General features: G+C 41.6%; 1 protein-coding gene across 4 annotated transcripts in view; it reads left to right on the top strand.

Annotated features, from left to right (window-relative positions):
* The window catches only part of PITPNC1 (phosphatidylinositol transfer protein cytoplasmic 1), a 275454-nt gene extending 262150 nt beyond the window's left edge, over positions 1 to 13304 (top strand). For 3 of the 4 annotated variants that reach the window (XM_047831722.1, XM_047831721.1, XM_047831720.1), the window contains one exon: positions 8599 to 13304. In XM_047831722.1, the coding sequence (XP_047687678.1) occupies positions 8599 to 8915 (317 nt within the window). In that variant the 3' untranslated portion in view covers positions 8916 to 13304. Of the gene's footprint in view, positions 1 to 4424; positions 4544 to 8598 lie in introns of all 4 variants that reach the window. The other variant, XM_047831723.1, reaches the window with a different exon arrangement.
* Positions 13305 to 14344: the final 1040 nt, after the last annotated feature.

Below are 14344 nucleotides of genomic sequence, written 5' to 3'. Positions count from 1 at the left end.
GTATTTTTTTATTAATGTTTATTTTGAGAGGGAGAGTGCGTATGCGAATGAGGGAGGGGCGGGGGGGGAGGGTGGAATCCCAAGCAGGCCCCTTGAGGTCAGCAAAGAGCCCAAAGCGGGACTCAGTCTCCCAAACTATGAGATCATGACCTGAGCTGAAGTCAAGAATCTGACACTTAACTTACTGAGCCATCCAGGCACCCCAATACAATATATATATATATATATATATATATTTTTTTTTTTTTTTTTTTGAGAGAGAGAGAGAGAGCACATGTGCATGCTGCAGGGGAGGGGTGAAAGAGGGGAGCACGGAATCCAAAGCAGGCTCTCTGTGCGGACAACAGAGATCCCAAAGAGGGTCTCGAACCCACAAACCCACAAACCATGAGATGATGACCTGAGCCAAAGTTGGACACTCAACCAACGGAGCCACCCAGACACCCCCTATATTTTGTTTTTAAATGAAAGCCTTTAGTTCACAGCTGAAGAAATCAAAGCAGATTCCTCAATTAACAAATTCCCTGGATCCAGAGCCTCTTGGACAAAGCGGACTGGTAATAAAAGCAGAAGGTTCCCATCTCAGCCCAGTCATCTGGCAGGGGGGAAGGTTCTATTTGGGCCACATTCAGTGTGACCTCCACGTGGCTGGAGTAGGAGACAGGACCAGCTCTCCCCTCATCCGAAGGAGGGTAAGAAAGAGAAGGAAAGAAACGGCCTCGCAAGAGGGCAAAGAGAGGAAGTCTTGTGCCACTGAAGTGTAATGAGGGCATTTATACCCCCAGCATACTTCCCAGAGCAGATCATGTCAGTGTTATACACACACACACACACACACACACACACACACACACACACATAGAACTTCCAACAGCCTAATGTCAAAGATACTATGATGTACCTTTCTTACCAACAGAAACATCATACTAGTTACAACATACTCTTAAATCAAGGAACTAGCCCAGGGTTACTTATTTAAAAACCTTTTATCTAAGAAACGTTATTTATGAAAAGTAACTTATGACCTTCCAAATCTGTATATTGAGGGGTGATTACTTATCGGTCTATTTACAAAACAATTAACGTAAGTTTCCTTTTAGAGTGTCTTAGTACACATGAACTGGAAATAAAAAGGTTTGAACCTAAACTGTTAGAAGTCATTCTCTGATCATTGAAAATCAATCCGTAATGAAGATGAATCATCCCTGAAAGTATAATCTGTCGTTGGGCAGTGCAATCGAATTCACTAAAAAATTGATTCATATATAGATTTTGAGGTAATATACTTTGCAGAAGCAAGACATAATGCATTTCACCAGATAAACTAAACAGGAATATTTTCACTTGATTAGGCTCTCCATAAATTACTAAGGAATATTGAAAATATTTACATCATATCCATAAGCATGTATGTATGGTACATGGGGAGAACTCAGGAGTCTTATGTGGTCTAATTGGGAGATTTTCTTCTTCTAGGTGAAATTTCCTGGAACTTTGTTTTGTAACTCTTCGTTTAAAACAAAACAAAACAAAAAAGGTGGGGCGCCTGGATGGCTCAGTCGGTTCAGCGGTTGAGCATCTGACTCTTGATTTTGGCTCAGGTCACAGTCTCACGGTTGTTGAGTTCGAGGCCCACATCGGGCTCTGTGCTGACAGCATGGAGCCTCCTTGGGATTCTTTCTGTTCCCCATCTCTCTGCCCTACCCTGCTTGTGCTGTCTCTCAAAATAAATAAATAGATAAACTTTAAAAAAAAAATTTGTTTAAAAGGTACCATGTTTCTAGAATGAGCAGAAATTCTAGAAAACTATATTTTCTTTTTTCTTTTTAAATATTTATTATTTATTTTTGGGAGAGAGAGAGAGAGACAGAGCAGGAGCAAAGGAGGGGCAGGGAGAGAGGGAGACACAGAATCTGAAGCAGGCTCCAGGCTCTGAGCTGTCAGCCCAGAGCCCGAAGCGGGGCTTGAACCCACGAACCCCGACATCATAACCTGAGCCAAAGTCGGACTCAAGCTACTGAGCTACCCAGGTGCCCCTAGAAAACTGTATTTTCTCCTTACCAGTCCTAAACTGATGGTATTTGACCCCAAACAATAGATTTTAAATAATGTTCTTCGTTTTTGTTCTTACACAAGTACAGCAGATTTGATGTAGGAAATAATAAACAAAAGGAAGAAAATGAAAATTACCTATAATTCCAACTCCTCAAAACAATCACCGTTAATATTTTGAAATGTATCCTTTTAGTCTTTTTAAAATGTATGTAATGCTTTTCTGACAAAAATGATTTCATATAATACATACAGTGTTTTCACCTCCAATTTTTGACAATATACCGAGAACATTTCTCTATAGTGTTAATTGTCTTCTACATCACTTTTGAATGGTTGCATATTACTATCAGTCCCCTGGGTTGTTTTCCATTTCTCACTATTACGAACAAGGCAGTAATGAATACCTTTGTTGTTAAATCCTTCTTCACATCTACAAAATTGAAATATCTCTGAAAGCACACGGTTACACAGTTAAACCCTTCTCCTCACGTTGAGCTAATTAAAGATAAAGAACGATTTCTGTTGGGATTCACTAGAACAAAAAAAACTACAATGCCTTTGTTTTTGTTTGCCAAAATAGTGTCATGCCAGTGTCTGGGAAGGGAGGGGAGGGAGGGAAATGTCTAATGAACACATATATAGAGAAACGTCCCCAAAGTTTTAGCTTCAGAATGACCTCAGTATTCATTCCAGGTGTATTTGTGTTTAAAGAAATGTTGATAACTAGCCTTTGAGGTTAAAGTTGATTGTATTGAAAGAATATTGTTAATTAAGATAACGTTTGTTCTAATTACAAAGCAGCGTCTCTTTATTGCTTTCCAGTTACCTCGATTTTCTAAAAGAAACGCATGCTCTTTGCCTGGCCAGACTGCTGCTTAGCATCCTCGATACTTACATTGCTTATGGACAGTATTTTTGATTGATGGTTTTGGGGTGGGCGGGAGGGGGGTCATCGGCTAAATAAAATAGCCCAGGTTCGGATTTAGAGCCGCCCTCCATCTTGGCCCCAGACCACACTGAATTGAATCACAGGGTTCTGGCAAGTGTACCCTGTGGAGATGAAGAGAAGCTCACATGACATACATGGATTGATATAAAAAGACAGCAAACCACATGATGCAGCAAATACTTAGCGAAACATTCCAGCTGTGAATACCCTCTCTGAATCCCCACCAAGCTAATTCGTGATCGGGGTGGTCGCATAACCAATTATTCAGCATACCTTCATTGTAGAGGGGCATGAAGTTAAATTCTGCCATGAGAGCAACAGAGGCATGCCTGTGTCTGGGAAGATTGCTGGTAGCGTGGTATAAAATAACCAAAGAGCCGGGTGGGGAGTTGAGGGTAAAACAGCAGCCATCTTGAAAGTGAGAATAATTGTTATTTTTACGCATTTCACATACTGAAGTTGAATGGGCTCTTTGTTTCAGCTTTTTGTCAGTTGGATTTAGACGGGGGTTCCTCAGCCTTTACCACCATTGACATTTTGGCCCAGACACTTCCCTGTTGAGAAGGGGAGAGTGCTGTGCATTGGTAGGATATTCGGTGGCGTCACTGGCCTCCACCCCCTAGATGCCAGTAGCACCAACCACCCCAGGTGTGACAACCGAAACTGTCACAAAGTTGTCCCCTGCTGGGAACCACTAGATTAGTAGGAGATCGTTATCCTGAAATGCTGAAAAACTACAGACTCAGACCCAAAAGCATAATGTCATGTGCCATTTTATTTATAGATCAGTGTAGGTGGAAGTAATGCCAGCCATCTCCAAGCTGTTAGACTAGACTTGAAGTTCGATGTAGACCCGCACTCTCCAACACTATGAATTCTGTGCAGAAATACATCCATGTGTGAGCACTGCGCCCAATATCCCTTGTACCGGTAAACACCGTTTGTCTGCCTTCTATGTCGTGTCTCCTGCACTAGCAATGAAAGTGTCCTTTCTATGGTCGAATGCGTTGACTTAAAAAAAATCTCCAAATCTGTTTTGAAGGGTGTATGAAAGGTAAGTATTAAACCAAACAAACCTGACCCCGTTCCCGAAGGGATCTTCTAACGATCGCTTTAGGAGATCTCAGGCTATGGCTCTGCCCACGTGCTAATACTTTCTACCCATCTAGCTCACGTTACAAGATTCACCCCTAAATAATTTCCACTCTTCTCTGTTCTAAGACTATTTCAACTTCACTTCCTTGCACTCACCCCCCGTTTGGCTGGTGTAGCTAACTTTATGACATCCTCTTCATAAAGTTAGCGAATCCCCTGCTTTTTAAACCTCTCTTTGGCTTCCGCTATCCTCTTTCCCTAAAGTCTCCCCCTTGAAAGTCTGCGTTTAATAACGGTAGTTGCCAACGTCTTGACCTTTTTTCAGATATGACAATGGATGATGTTCGGGAATACGAGAAAAACATGCATGAACAAACCAACATAAAAGTTTGCAATCAGCATTCCTCCACTGTGGATGACATAGAGAGCCATGCCCAAACAAGTGTATGTAGAATTTTTAAAACATGTTGCCCACCCTTTACCAAACGTACACATAAACTGATATATGAAATACTGCAAAGGTTCAGTTCTCGGCCTGCCACAAAAAACATGTCGTCGTCGCCCAGAGGCTGTTGGTGAGGAACCTGAGCTGGGTCTAAACTGGACAGTGTCACCCCCCTCTCGACTTTTCGCTCCTTCAAAAAGCCGCTCGATTTGGGGGTTGTTCCACTCCTACAACCCAAGAACGTGGAGAGTGGAAACATTTGTGGCTGGTGAATGGCCTGCACCACGAAGGAAGACAGGGGTGAAAACAGAAGTCCTAGGAAAACTAGAACATCGTGACCGTAACTTTTAAGAACGTAGTTAGCATTCAAGTTATTCATTCAAGGGACAGCTTGTGACTCATCTGGTATTTGAGATTTCTTTACATTTCCTTTGAAATGCTTTCTATGGCTCTTTATAGCTGTTCTATTCTAGCCAATCAGTTCCTTTTTACTTGGGTTCATCTCAAGATGGGGTGCAATCTGTGCACGCACTGGCTGAGCGGTGAAGGTGTGGTGAGCTGGGAACATGCTGGGCCATGTAGCACGTCCAGCCTGGGACTTAAAACGAGACTCAGAGAGCCACAGGTTGTTTAGTGGCACATTGGACATTGAGAGCTGACTGCGTGGTGTATGTCAGCGTTTTGAATATTGTTCCCTCCCAATCATTTGGTGCGAATGAAGGGGAGATACAGATAACGAAGAAAATGTCATCATCAAGTTGTTTGTATGTGTTTTTGGCCAGAGCCGTGATCTCTCTGGGTATCGGCTTGAGCCTGCCTGTCAGCTGGCCCATGCCCCAGGACAGAACATACTAGATTTTTAAGAAACTGGTAACCTAGTTGTGGAAAGTTGAGCAACGGCCATTGTTGTAAATGGGCGCTTCGGAATTGTGAAGATCTTTTGGTTGCACTTTGGAAATTCTTAGTTCAGATTTTAGAGCGTGTGTTTGGTGTGTGCCCCGCAAGGCTCGTTTGTTCCTGTCGGGGGTGTGTGGCTGTCCTTGAGGCCGAAATGGCCCTGACCTTTCCTCCCCATGTTGCACGCAGTGATTGGATTTGCGGAAAGCTGTTGGGTAGACTTAACTGGGGTGTTCCTCTCTATGCACAGGCCAGTCCCAGCAGGACCTCCCCCTTTCCTCTGTCCCTGTGCTCACGTTGGAAATGCGCATTAAAGACACTGTCCTTGAATATGCATCATTTTCTATTCCCTTTCCTTTTGGAATCTTAGATGCTAGCGCTCGCTCAGCCGCGCTCTGAAAGCTGCTTTGCTGGAAGTGTGACCAGACAAAGGAAGCCAGGGGAAAGGGGGAGAAATGCCGCATTCCCAGGGATACTAAGCGAAGCGCTTTTCTCATTCCAGGCTCTTATGGTTTATAGCTTACGGCTGTTTGTTTGGTTTTCTTTCTGTTTTGCTGTGATGATTACCATTAGAAAGTCCGTTTACTATGTATGTAGACAGTGGTACCTAGATGGTTCTCCCATGGGGAAGCCCCGTGTGTTCTCTGGCTGAGATTCACTGTGGTTCCCATGACTTCAGCATAAGAGATGCCTATCTCCTCAGAAGTTATACAAAGCAGTTATTTTGAGTGCTGACGACATTTCCCTTATGCTTTGGAATTCCATCAAATTGGGGACCATTTATTTTTCCATTGTCTTTCTTCTCTATCATAATGAAAAACAGTTGACATCAAGAGGCTGCTGTCCGTCACAAACAAAAACTGCATGCGTGCTCAGTAAAGTTTAAATCCTCAACCTAAGACAGGACGTGGTAGGTTGAAATTATGCAAAATTAGCATCCATGAACACGGCACTAAGAAAATAACAGTCTTCTTTTCCATTGAGCAGTTTCAGTGCCTTCAAGGAAGGGAACTTCTAAGAGACTCTGGGAATGTAAAAACCCAATTCTGTATTTTGGATGCTCTCTGCCCCCTGCTGGATGTGTGGAGTAGAGCATTATACTAGCCACTAGAAAGTCTAATTTTCCAAGATGACATTTAATTTATTATAGCAGAAACATACTCCATTGACTAAAATTTTTCTGGGAGTCTCAATTATATTTTGGAGTAAATCCTTCTTTTTTAAAAACTTAATCTCATTTCTTAGCTTGTTTAATAGTCTTAGTATTTTTTAAGTGGTAAATTTATAGGTACAATTTTTCTTGTTATAGTCTAAATTTTCTACGATATCGATACGATCGTAATTTTGTATTTACTTTATAAAGTTCCCCTTTCAGAATCTTTTAACAATTGCTCCCGAGAAATCCTCTTAAGGGTTTAGTTTTTAAAGAAATATTTCTGGTTTCAAAATAAAAAGCTTCTACACAGCGAAGGAAACAATCAGCAAAAGTAAAAGGCAACCGACAGAATGGGAGAACATATTTGCAAGTGACATATCAGATAAAGGGTTAGTATCCAAAATCTATAAGGAACTTATCAAACTCAACACCCAAAGAAACATTTCTGGTCTGCTCATGTTACGATATGACCTCATATATGCATATATATCTCTTAATGATTAATACCATGTTATGAATATTCATCCCATAATTAATATTTCCAAAGTGGATGTATTGCGCCTTGCTAGCTGATGCACTGTCATCTCATGGTTCTACCACTCGGTGCATGGGAGAGGACAAGAATGAAAAACGGGTCTGTGGGAAGTTAAAATACACGTGGAAAATCCATGGGCAATAGCTTTCACCTTTTATTCAGGGGCAAGCCCTTAGACTTTCACTCAGTGCTTTTTCTAATAAGCCCAGGTACCTATTTTCTCTGTTCCCAGTAAGGAAAAATGGCAAAGGGGACCAGGGATAGCCAGAGAGTAATTAATAAGAACCGTAACAATAGTGATGATGGTAATAGTCGTAGAGTTTTGAAAACTAGAGATCTCAAACTATTAAAAAATAATAATAATAGGCCGTGATAGAGGAGTCATCACTGTGTTGTAGCACAATGATTTTCATATTAGGTCTCAATGGTAGCAAGTGTATATAATACATTAAATATATGGCCGGAGCGGCAGGGCGGGGTGGGGTCCTGGCTGGCTCAGCTGGTAGAGCGAGCAAGTCTTGATCTCAGGGTTGTGAGTTCAAGCCCCACGTTGGGCATAGACATTACTTAAAAATAAAATCTGTTTAAGAAACAAATAGATTAGGGAAAGATTTACATTTAAAATAGATATATTTTTTTTACTTTCTCACTTAAATAAAAACATCTCAGGTGTTTAGAAAATCTCCATCATCTGGCAATTCCTCTTACACGGGGCATCACTGAGTTTATTTCTTGAATGCTTTTTTTCTTTTATGTTTCCTTGAAAAATGGCTTTATTTTTCTTGGCTTTGGGATAATTAGCAGGGTTTGTTGTTGTCCTTATCTTACCTGTTTTTTTAAGCTGAATTAATTAAAATACAGGATGGATACATAGTCAGGATGGGTTCACAGTCAGGAAACCAGTAACCCCCAGAATACAAAAAAATATATTTATTGAATAAGAAGAAAATCTGATGATTTGCCTGTTTTACCCTATAAAGGTATACTTGCATGACCTAAAGTAGGTAATAATATGTGTCATTCCTGGGCCATTGATGGCTTTAACTGCCTTCCCTTTATAGAAATGATAGGTCTAATAATAGCTCCATATATCATACCATACCCACCACGCATGCACACACACACACACACACACACACACACACACACACACAGTCTGGTTCTGTACTCTGCTGATCAGTTCTAATTCAGAACATTTAAACTACTCACTGAAGAATGCTTTGGAAAATCTTGGATGGATATTCATAAAGGAATTTTTTTTTCCCCAGAGGTTTGCCTTAGTAAAAAAAAAAAAAAATTTTTTTTTAGGGTTTAGCATTTCAGTGTTACTTTTGGTTTATAATCTGGACAGACCTCTTTATGATACAGTTCCCGTAGTTCCCTTAAAATCAGGTGTAGAGATAAAGCCATTTGCATCTCTTCTAAATGACTGGTCATTTTTCTATTTTTTTTTTTTTCCTTTGAAGACATGACAATGGATGAAGTCCGAGAATTTGAACGAGCCACTCAGGAAGCCACCAACAGGAAAATTGGCGTTTTCCCTCCTGCGATTTCTATCTCGAGCATCCCCCTGCTGCCTTCCTCAGTCCGCAGTGCCCCTTCCAGTGCTCCGTCCACACCTCTCTCCACAGACGCACCAGAATTTCTGTCCGTTCCCAAAGATCGACCCCGGAAAAAGTCAGCCCCAGAAACTCTCACGCTTCCAGACCCTGAGAAAAAAGCCACCCTGAATTTACCTGGCATACACTTTTCAGATAAGCCATGTCGGCCCAAATTAGAGTAACTTCCTATGAATCTTTCATGGGGTTTTTATATTTTCATTTGGGTTGTTGGGTTGGTTGTTTGTTTGTTTTTAAGAATCTTCTGATAGAGAAAAAGACTGCTTTGTCACTCAACCATGTTCTTTCGATCTCTGAGTATGCATGTGGTTAAGTAATTTCCCATATAATACGATTCCCTAAGTATGCCACACAGCATCATACTAGATGTAAAAAGTAAGGCTTGCAAAGGACAGAAGGAATCTTCTGTAACCACAGCTGGAAGCCGGGAGGAAGGAAGGCAGGAAGCCTTGTTATTGAGCATTTGATGAGGTAGGTGTGGACTTAAAGAGTAAATAAATGAAAACCTTATGTCACTGTTACAGGGGTGGTAAAATAGTGAAGTCAGTCTCCTCTCATCAAACCTGAATTCTCAAAAATACTCTCAGGCATAACATACCTAACTGTTCGATTTCAAACTGTTTATCGCCAAGACTTGAATACTAGTACTTAACTGAGATTCCTATTTTGATTAATCTGACTCAGGATTTGGGGCCTAATTAACTCTTTAAATTTTTTGAAAATTTTAATTATCAACCTATAGAGGCTCCAAGTGCAATTAATGAGAACTTATTTATACCTTTCGCAGAATTTAATAAAGATTCCACTTGTTTCTGTCTTTTAATAACTTCCCCCTTTGTGCCCTTGTGGCCTCAGAAACCTTTCAGAATCGCATGGATGAGTGTGGCCGTAACTGACCGATTCGGGGATGGCTTGGTTTAGGAACCAAGAGGCCCAGGTGAGGCAAACGTCCTTTTTCTCTACAGGTACCAACAAACCCTGAATTGTCACCTTCCGTCATCCATTAAGATTCACAGTATTTGCAATTAATTGAGTAGAATTCGTTGACTCTTTGTCCATTCTAAAAAGCGCAGGGGTAGTCTAAGCTAACTGGACTTTAGCACTGTCAGGATGTCTGGTTTGGGAACCCTGAAAAAGAGAACTGTCTCCCATCCCTCTCCAGGTTTTACTTTTCATAGCATCCAGATTTCCCTGGAACAGATTGCCCATCACCGGACCTTAAAAGAGACTGTCTTTCTCTTGCTCTTAACTTGAAATCCAAATATTGGGAATGCTGCAGAAGTGGAGTAAATGCTGTCGGTGGCGGGGGGGGGGGGGGGGGGGGCGGAGAGAATGCGCAGAATTGATGACTCCTGTTTGTAGAGTATACAGGAAGCATGAGAAAAGGTGCCCCCCTGGCTAGCTTTCTCTTCTGCAAGTAGCCGTAATGCAGGATCAGAACCCAGGCTGACAGGAAGCAAGACCATTCAACCCAAGTGGCAGAAAGCGAACTCTCCTTTGCTCTAAAGAGAAACCTCTGCCATTGTCGCGCCTCACTGCCTTTAAACGCAGAAGGAAGGGCAAGCAGAACCTAGAATTTATTTTCGTCCTCCAAGAGAGGAAGACGACAAGGTAGTTGGACAACTCCGAGGCCCCAGCTAGCCTTCCTGACCATAACCTCCAACCTCAGGAAAGGGACCTTCCCAAAACACAGATTCCAAAGGAAACAACAGAAACCAAGGAGCGTGTTCTCCTTCCCACACAGCCTCTCAGCCAGTGGACCCTGCCTGCTTCTCTGTCTCAGCGCTCAGCACGCTGCATAGTGTCTTTCCAATTGATCAACTCTCCCAAGGTGCAGGCGCTGGCCCCACGAACCCAGCACCGAGTATTCTAAGTCCTACGTCAGACTGTCAAGATCATTTCTTTATCTACAGGTTGACATTGAGCTTAATAAATAAATAAACCCAGAACTCAAAGGAAACCAGTTGCAAATAGCTTAGCTCCACAGTGCGTCTCTTCCCTGAGAATGACGGCGCTACATGTAGTAAGACCTCTCTGCATGGGATAGTAGCATGATTTTTGCCTGTGGGAAAACTTAATCTTCTCAAACCTCTTGGACTTGCTCAGTGGTCCCCTCTCCACACAGTAGTACTTAATGAGAATGTGTGGCTTTCGAGTGCAAACTTCTACCCTCGGAAGACACTGACATAGTATACGTATTTGCTTACTATTTGCCAGCGGAAATTTGCCAGGATGGGGCGGGATCGTTACTTTTGCACAGAACAGATTTATCTTGTGCAGGTTGTTAACACATCTGGCACCCAGTTTTTCCATTAATGCCGTGGCCATTTTTCTTTCTTTGTAAAGCAGCTTCTGCTGTCAAGGTCAACAATGCTATATGCTTTAGAAAGCTGATTTCTGATTTCTTTCTGTGAGTTTTCTTTCTCCTGTAGCCAGTTCAGTAACACAGACATCAGTTTCAAAGCTGCCAATGATCGTGTGGTTTTTAGCCAACAAATGTGTGTGCACTCCAAGTATGTTCAGTTTTTCCTGTCTACGTGTGGTTTGTGTGCATTTAAACAAGGGGGTGGGGGGTGCAAATATTCCCTTAGCTGCTTTGAATATTTAATCCGGTCATCACAAGGCATAAATGACTTCAATATTTTGTCTATCTTGATTTTTCACCTGTCCTTTCATATTCTCCATACATGAGTCTGTTTCTTGTGCGATACAAGCCTGCGATGAACGTGTATATATAGACCATTAATAATTCCTATAAGGATGGAAATTAAATGCTTGCATGATGGAAACTTAGAAGAAAACAAAGCCGAAACTTGAATTTATTAAGCATGTTTGGGGAAACATAGAATCTTAACTCAGTGCCTCTGTCTGCAATGTGGAAACCTTCAACTTTGTTCACCGAAATTGTATTATACCTGTATATATATAAATATAGTATAGTGAATCAGACACCACCAGTTTTAAGTCTCTGGTAGCCAAATTAAAATAAATAATCCATAGAAGAACACATATGTTCACCCCATCTTTATCTCTGTCGTTAGTGGAGACCATCAAAATGGCCATAAATATCGTTGCTTTGGATGGATTTCAAATGGTGAAATACCCCTGTGCTTCTCATTGGCTATAAAACAGCATTGTCGCCTTGGCTGTGCTGTCCCAGGATAAGAAGGTCTCCGTGTTTTTACTGCACAGACTGTCTCTGAGATGAGCTCTGAAGATCATCGCATTTTCCTACAGTTGGGCTGAAATAAAGCAAAGGAAAGGAAAAGCATAACAAAGGAATCTGTGACGTCTTTCAGTTACCAACGTAATAACAGAAACAAAGAGTTTGCTGGTGAACTAAGTTATAAACCTTCTGCTTTGGGTTTGCATCTGTGTGTGGGGGGAAATGGTTTTAATTTGGGAGGATTTAATACCCATGTTTTGGATTGTGAAAATAAATCTCTAAGGGGTGCAGTTGTGGGTGTCGAATGAACGCAGACACTTAAAAAAACACGAGACCTCCAAAAGCAAATGACACTGTCATCAACAGTGACCTAAGAGAAAAGATTCTGACACTTCTCAGGAAGTCATTTTTCCGTGAAAATTTCAAGACTACTGTCTTTATGTGTGTTTTCCAATTTTACTTACCTTAGCATCTCTGCGTGGCCTCAGAAACAACAAGGTCACTGGCTGGCTTACGTCAATAGGAATTTTACTTGTTACAAGGGCCAGAGTATAATTTAGTCACATAGAATGTGTATTCAGATAATCCAATAGAGAAGAATTGTCTAAATAGCTTTAGTCCCTTTCTGATCATCTGACTCAGTAGGCTAGGTGACAGCCTGCCATCTGAGCCATAATTCTTGAAATTAAAAAGAAAAAAAAAAAAAGGTCTGTTTAGTAACTGCAATTGATCATAAATAGACCATTTAAACTCTCCATTCTTGCTGAAACTGAAGTGTTACTCGAGAGCACAGTGTTGGCATGCAGAGACAACACCTACTGGGTTCTTCTGTGTTCTACCTTCAAAACAATCTGTTTGCATTTGAAATAGAAGTGTTTAAGCTTTTTAGGAGTTAGTGCAATAAGAGAATGTGAATATGTTAAGAATTTTTCAGATGCCGTTATTATAATTTCATTGTTAACAAGTGCATTAGGATAAGCCTCTGGATGTTTTTGCTTAAAATGGAAAACGTCTGTCGAATTGCAAGTTTTCCCTTCAGTTTCTGTGTCATCACCAAGAAGAGGTTCTTTGAGTTGTTGTTATCTCTATGCCCCTTACATGTGGCTTCGAGTGTAATTTTTTAGTGTTTACATTTCAAGCCGGGATCTGGATTAGTTACATATATTGAGTCAAAATACCACTGCCACTGCCGAAGGACCACGTTTTGGAATGCACAGTGTTACAGACTACGAGCAGAGCAAGCAAGGTTTGATCATCATACGTGCCATCCTTCTGTGTCATTTTATGGCTGTTTTGTGTTGTTGGTTTTTTTCCCCCAGTTATTTATTATTGTTTATAACTTCCTTTTTCTTACATTCTATTGTAAATAAACTACCAAGCAATCTTCTTTCCAAGTGTAGCTTCCTTCTTTCCCTTTCTCAGCCATTCTCAAGGGAATGTTAGCAATTGTGAACTTGCGGGTTGCCGGAAAAGAAGCTTCAGGGAAGAAGGAATGAGCCAGTGGTCGGCACTGAGACCTAGTTCTAGGTAGGAGTGGGAGTGGATAGAGTGAAGACAGAAATGCTTTACTGCCCTTTGTCAGCAGTCGTTTTTGCTACATACCTCCCAGCCTATGCTCTCTTCTTTTTTTTTTTTTTAATTTTTTTTTTCAACGTTTATTTATTTTTGGGACAGAGGGAGACAGAGCATGAACGGGGGAGGGTCAGAGAGAGAGGGAGACACAGAATCGGAAACAGGCTCCAGGCTCCGAGCCATCAGCCCAGAGCCCGACGCGGGGCTCGAACTCACGGACCGCGAGATCGTGACCTGGCTGAAGTCGGACGCTTAACCGACTGCGCCACCCAGGCGCCCCAACCTATGCTCTCTTCAAACCTGAAGCTAATGTCAACGTCCGTGTCCCGATTGCATCAGGCCACAGGTTTCATGTAACTGCACCATAACTAGGCTTTCCACACCGAAAACTTTCACGTAATCATGTCACACTGAGCCGATGAGCTAAAACATGCTTGCTTTTATAGCTCTCATTTCGCCATTGCCACTCCCACCCCGCCTTTTAATTCTCTCTTCCACACACGCAGACTTCACTTTGTGCCAGCAAACTCAGGTACAGCCAGCCTGGCTGTTTCTTCCTGGGGCCAAACTAGAAAGGTTGCTAAGTATTTGGATGCTTACTGGTGAATAAATAGTTTGTAGTTTACCAGCTTACCAGTACTGCTTTTAATCAGTGTTTCCTGTTTGAGTATTACTCTTAAACGTCCAAATGCCCACACTGTTCTCTAAAATTCCCTGTTTCCTTTTGGGAGTTTTTGCCTCCAACCTCCGATTGTTCCTTGGCCTGTCAAGTTCAGGATAAATCATGTATCCTTCCTCCAAGCCCTGTTCTGAAATATCCCTCTATGAAAATGTTCCTCTCAAACCTGAAGCTTT

This window comes from Prionailurus viverrinus, chromosome E1, assembly GCF_022837055.1.
Source record: "Prionailurus viverrinus isolate Anna chromosome E1, UM_Priviv_1.0, whole genome shotgun sequence".
NCBI classification, from domain to species: domain Eukaryota; kingdom Metazoa; phylum Chordata; class Mammalia; order Carnivora; family Felidae; genus Prionailurus; species Prionailurus viverrinus.
Note: the sequence above shows the minus strand (reverse complement) of the source record. Positions and strands in the feature narration are given on the sequence as shown.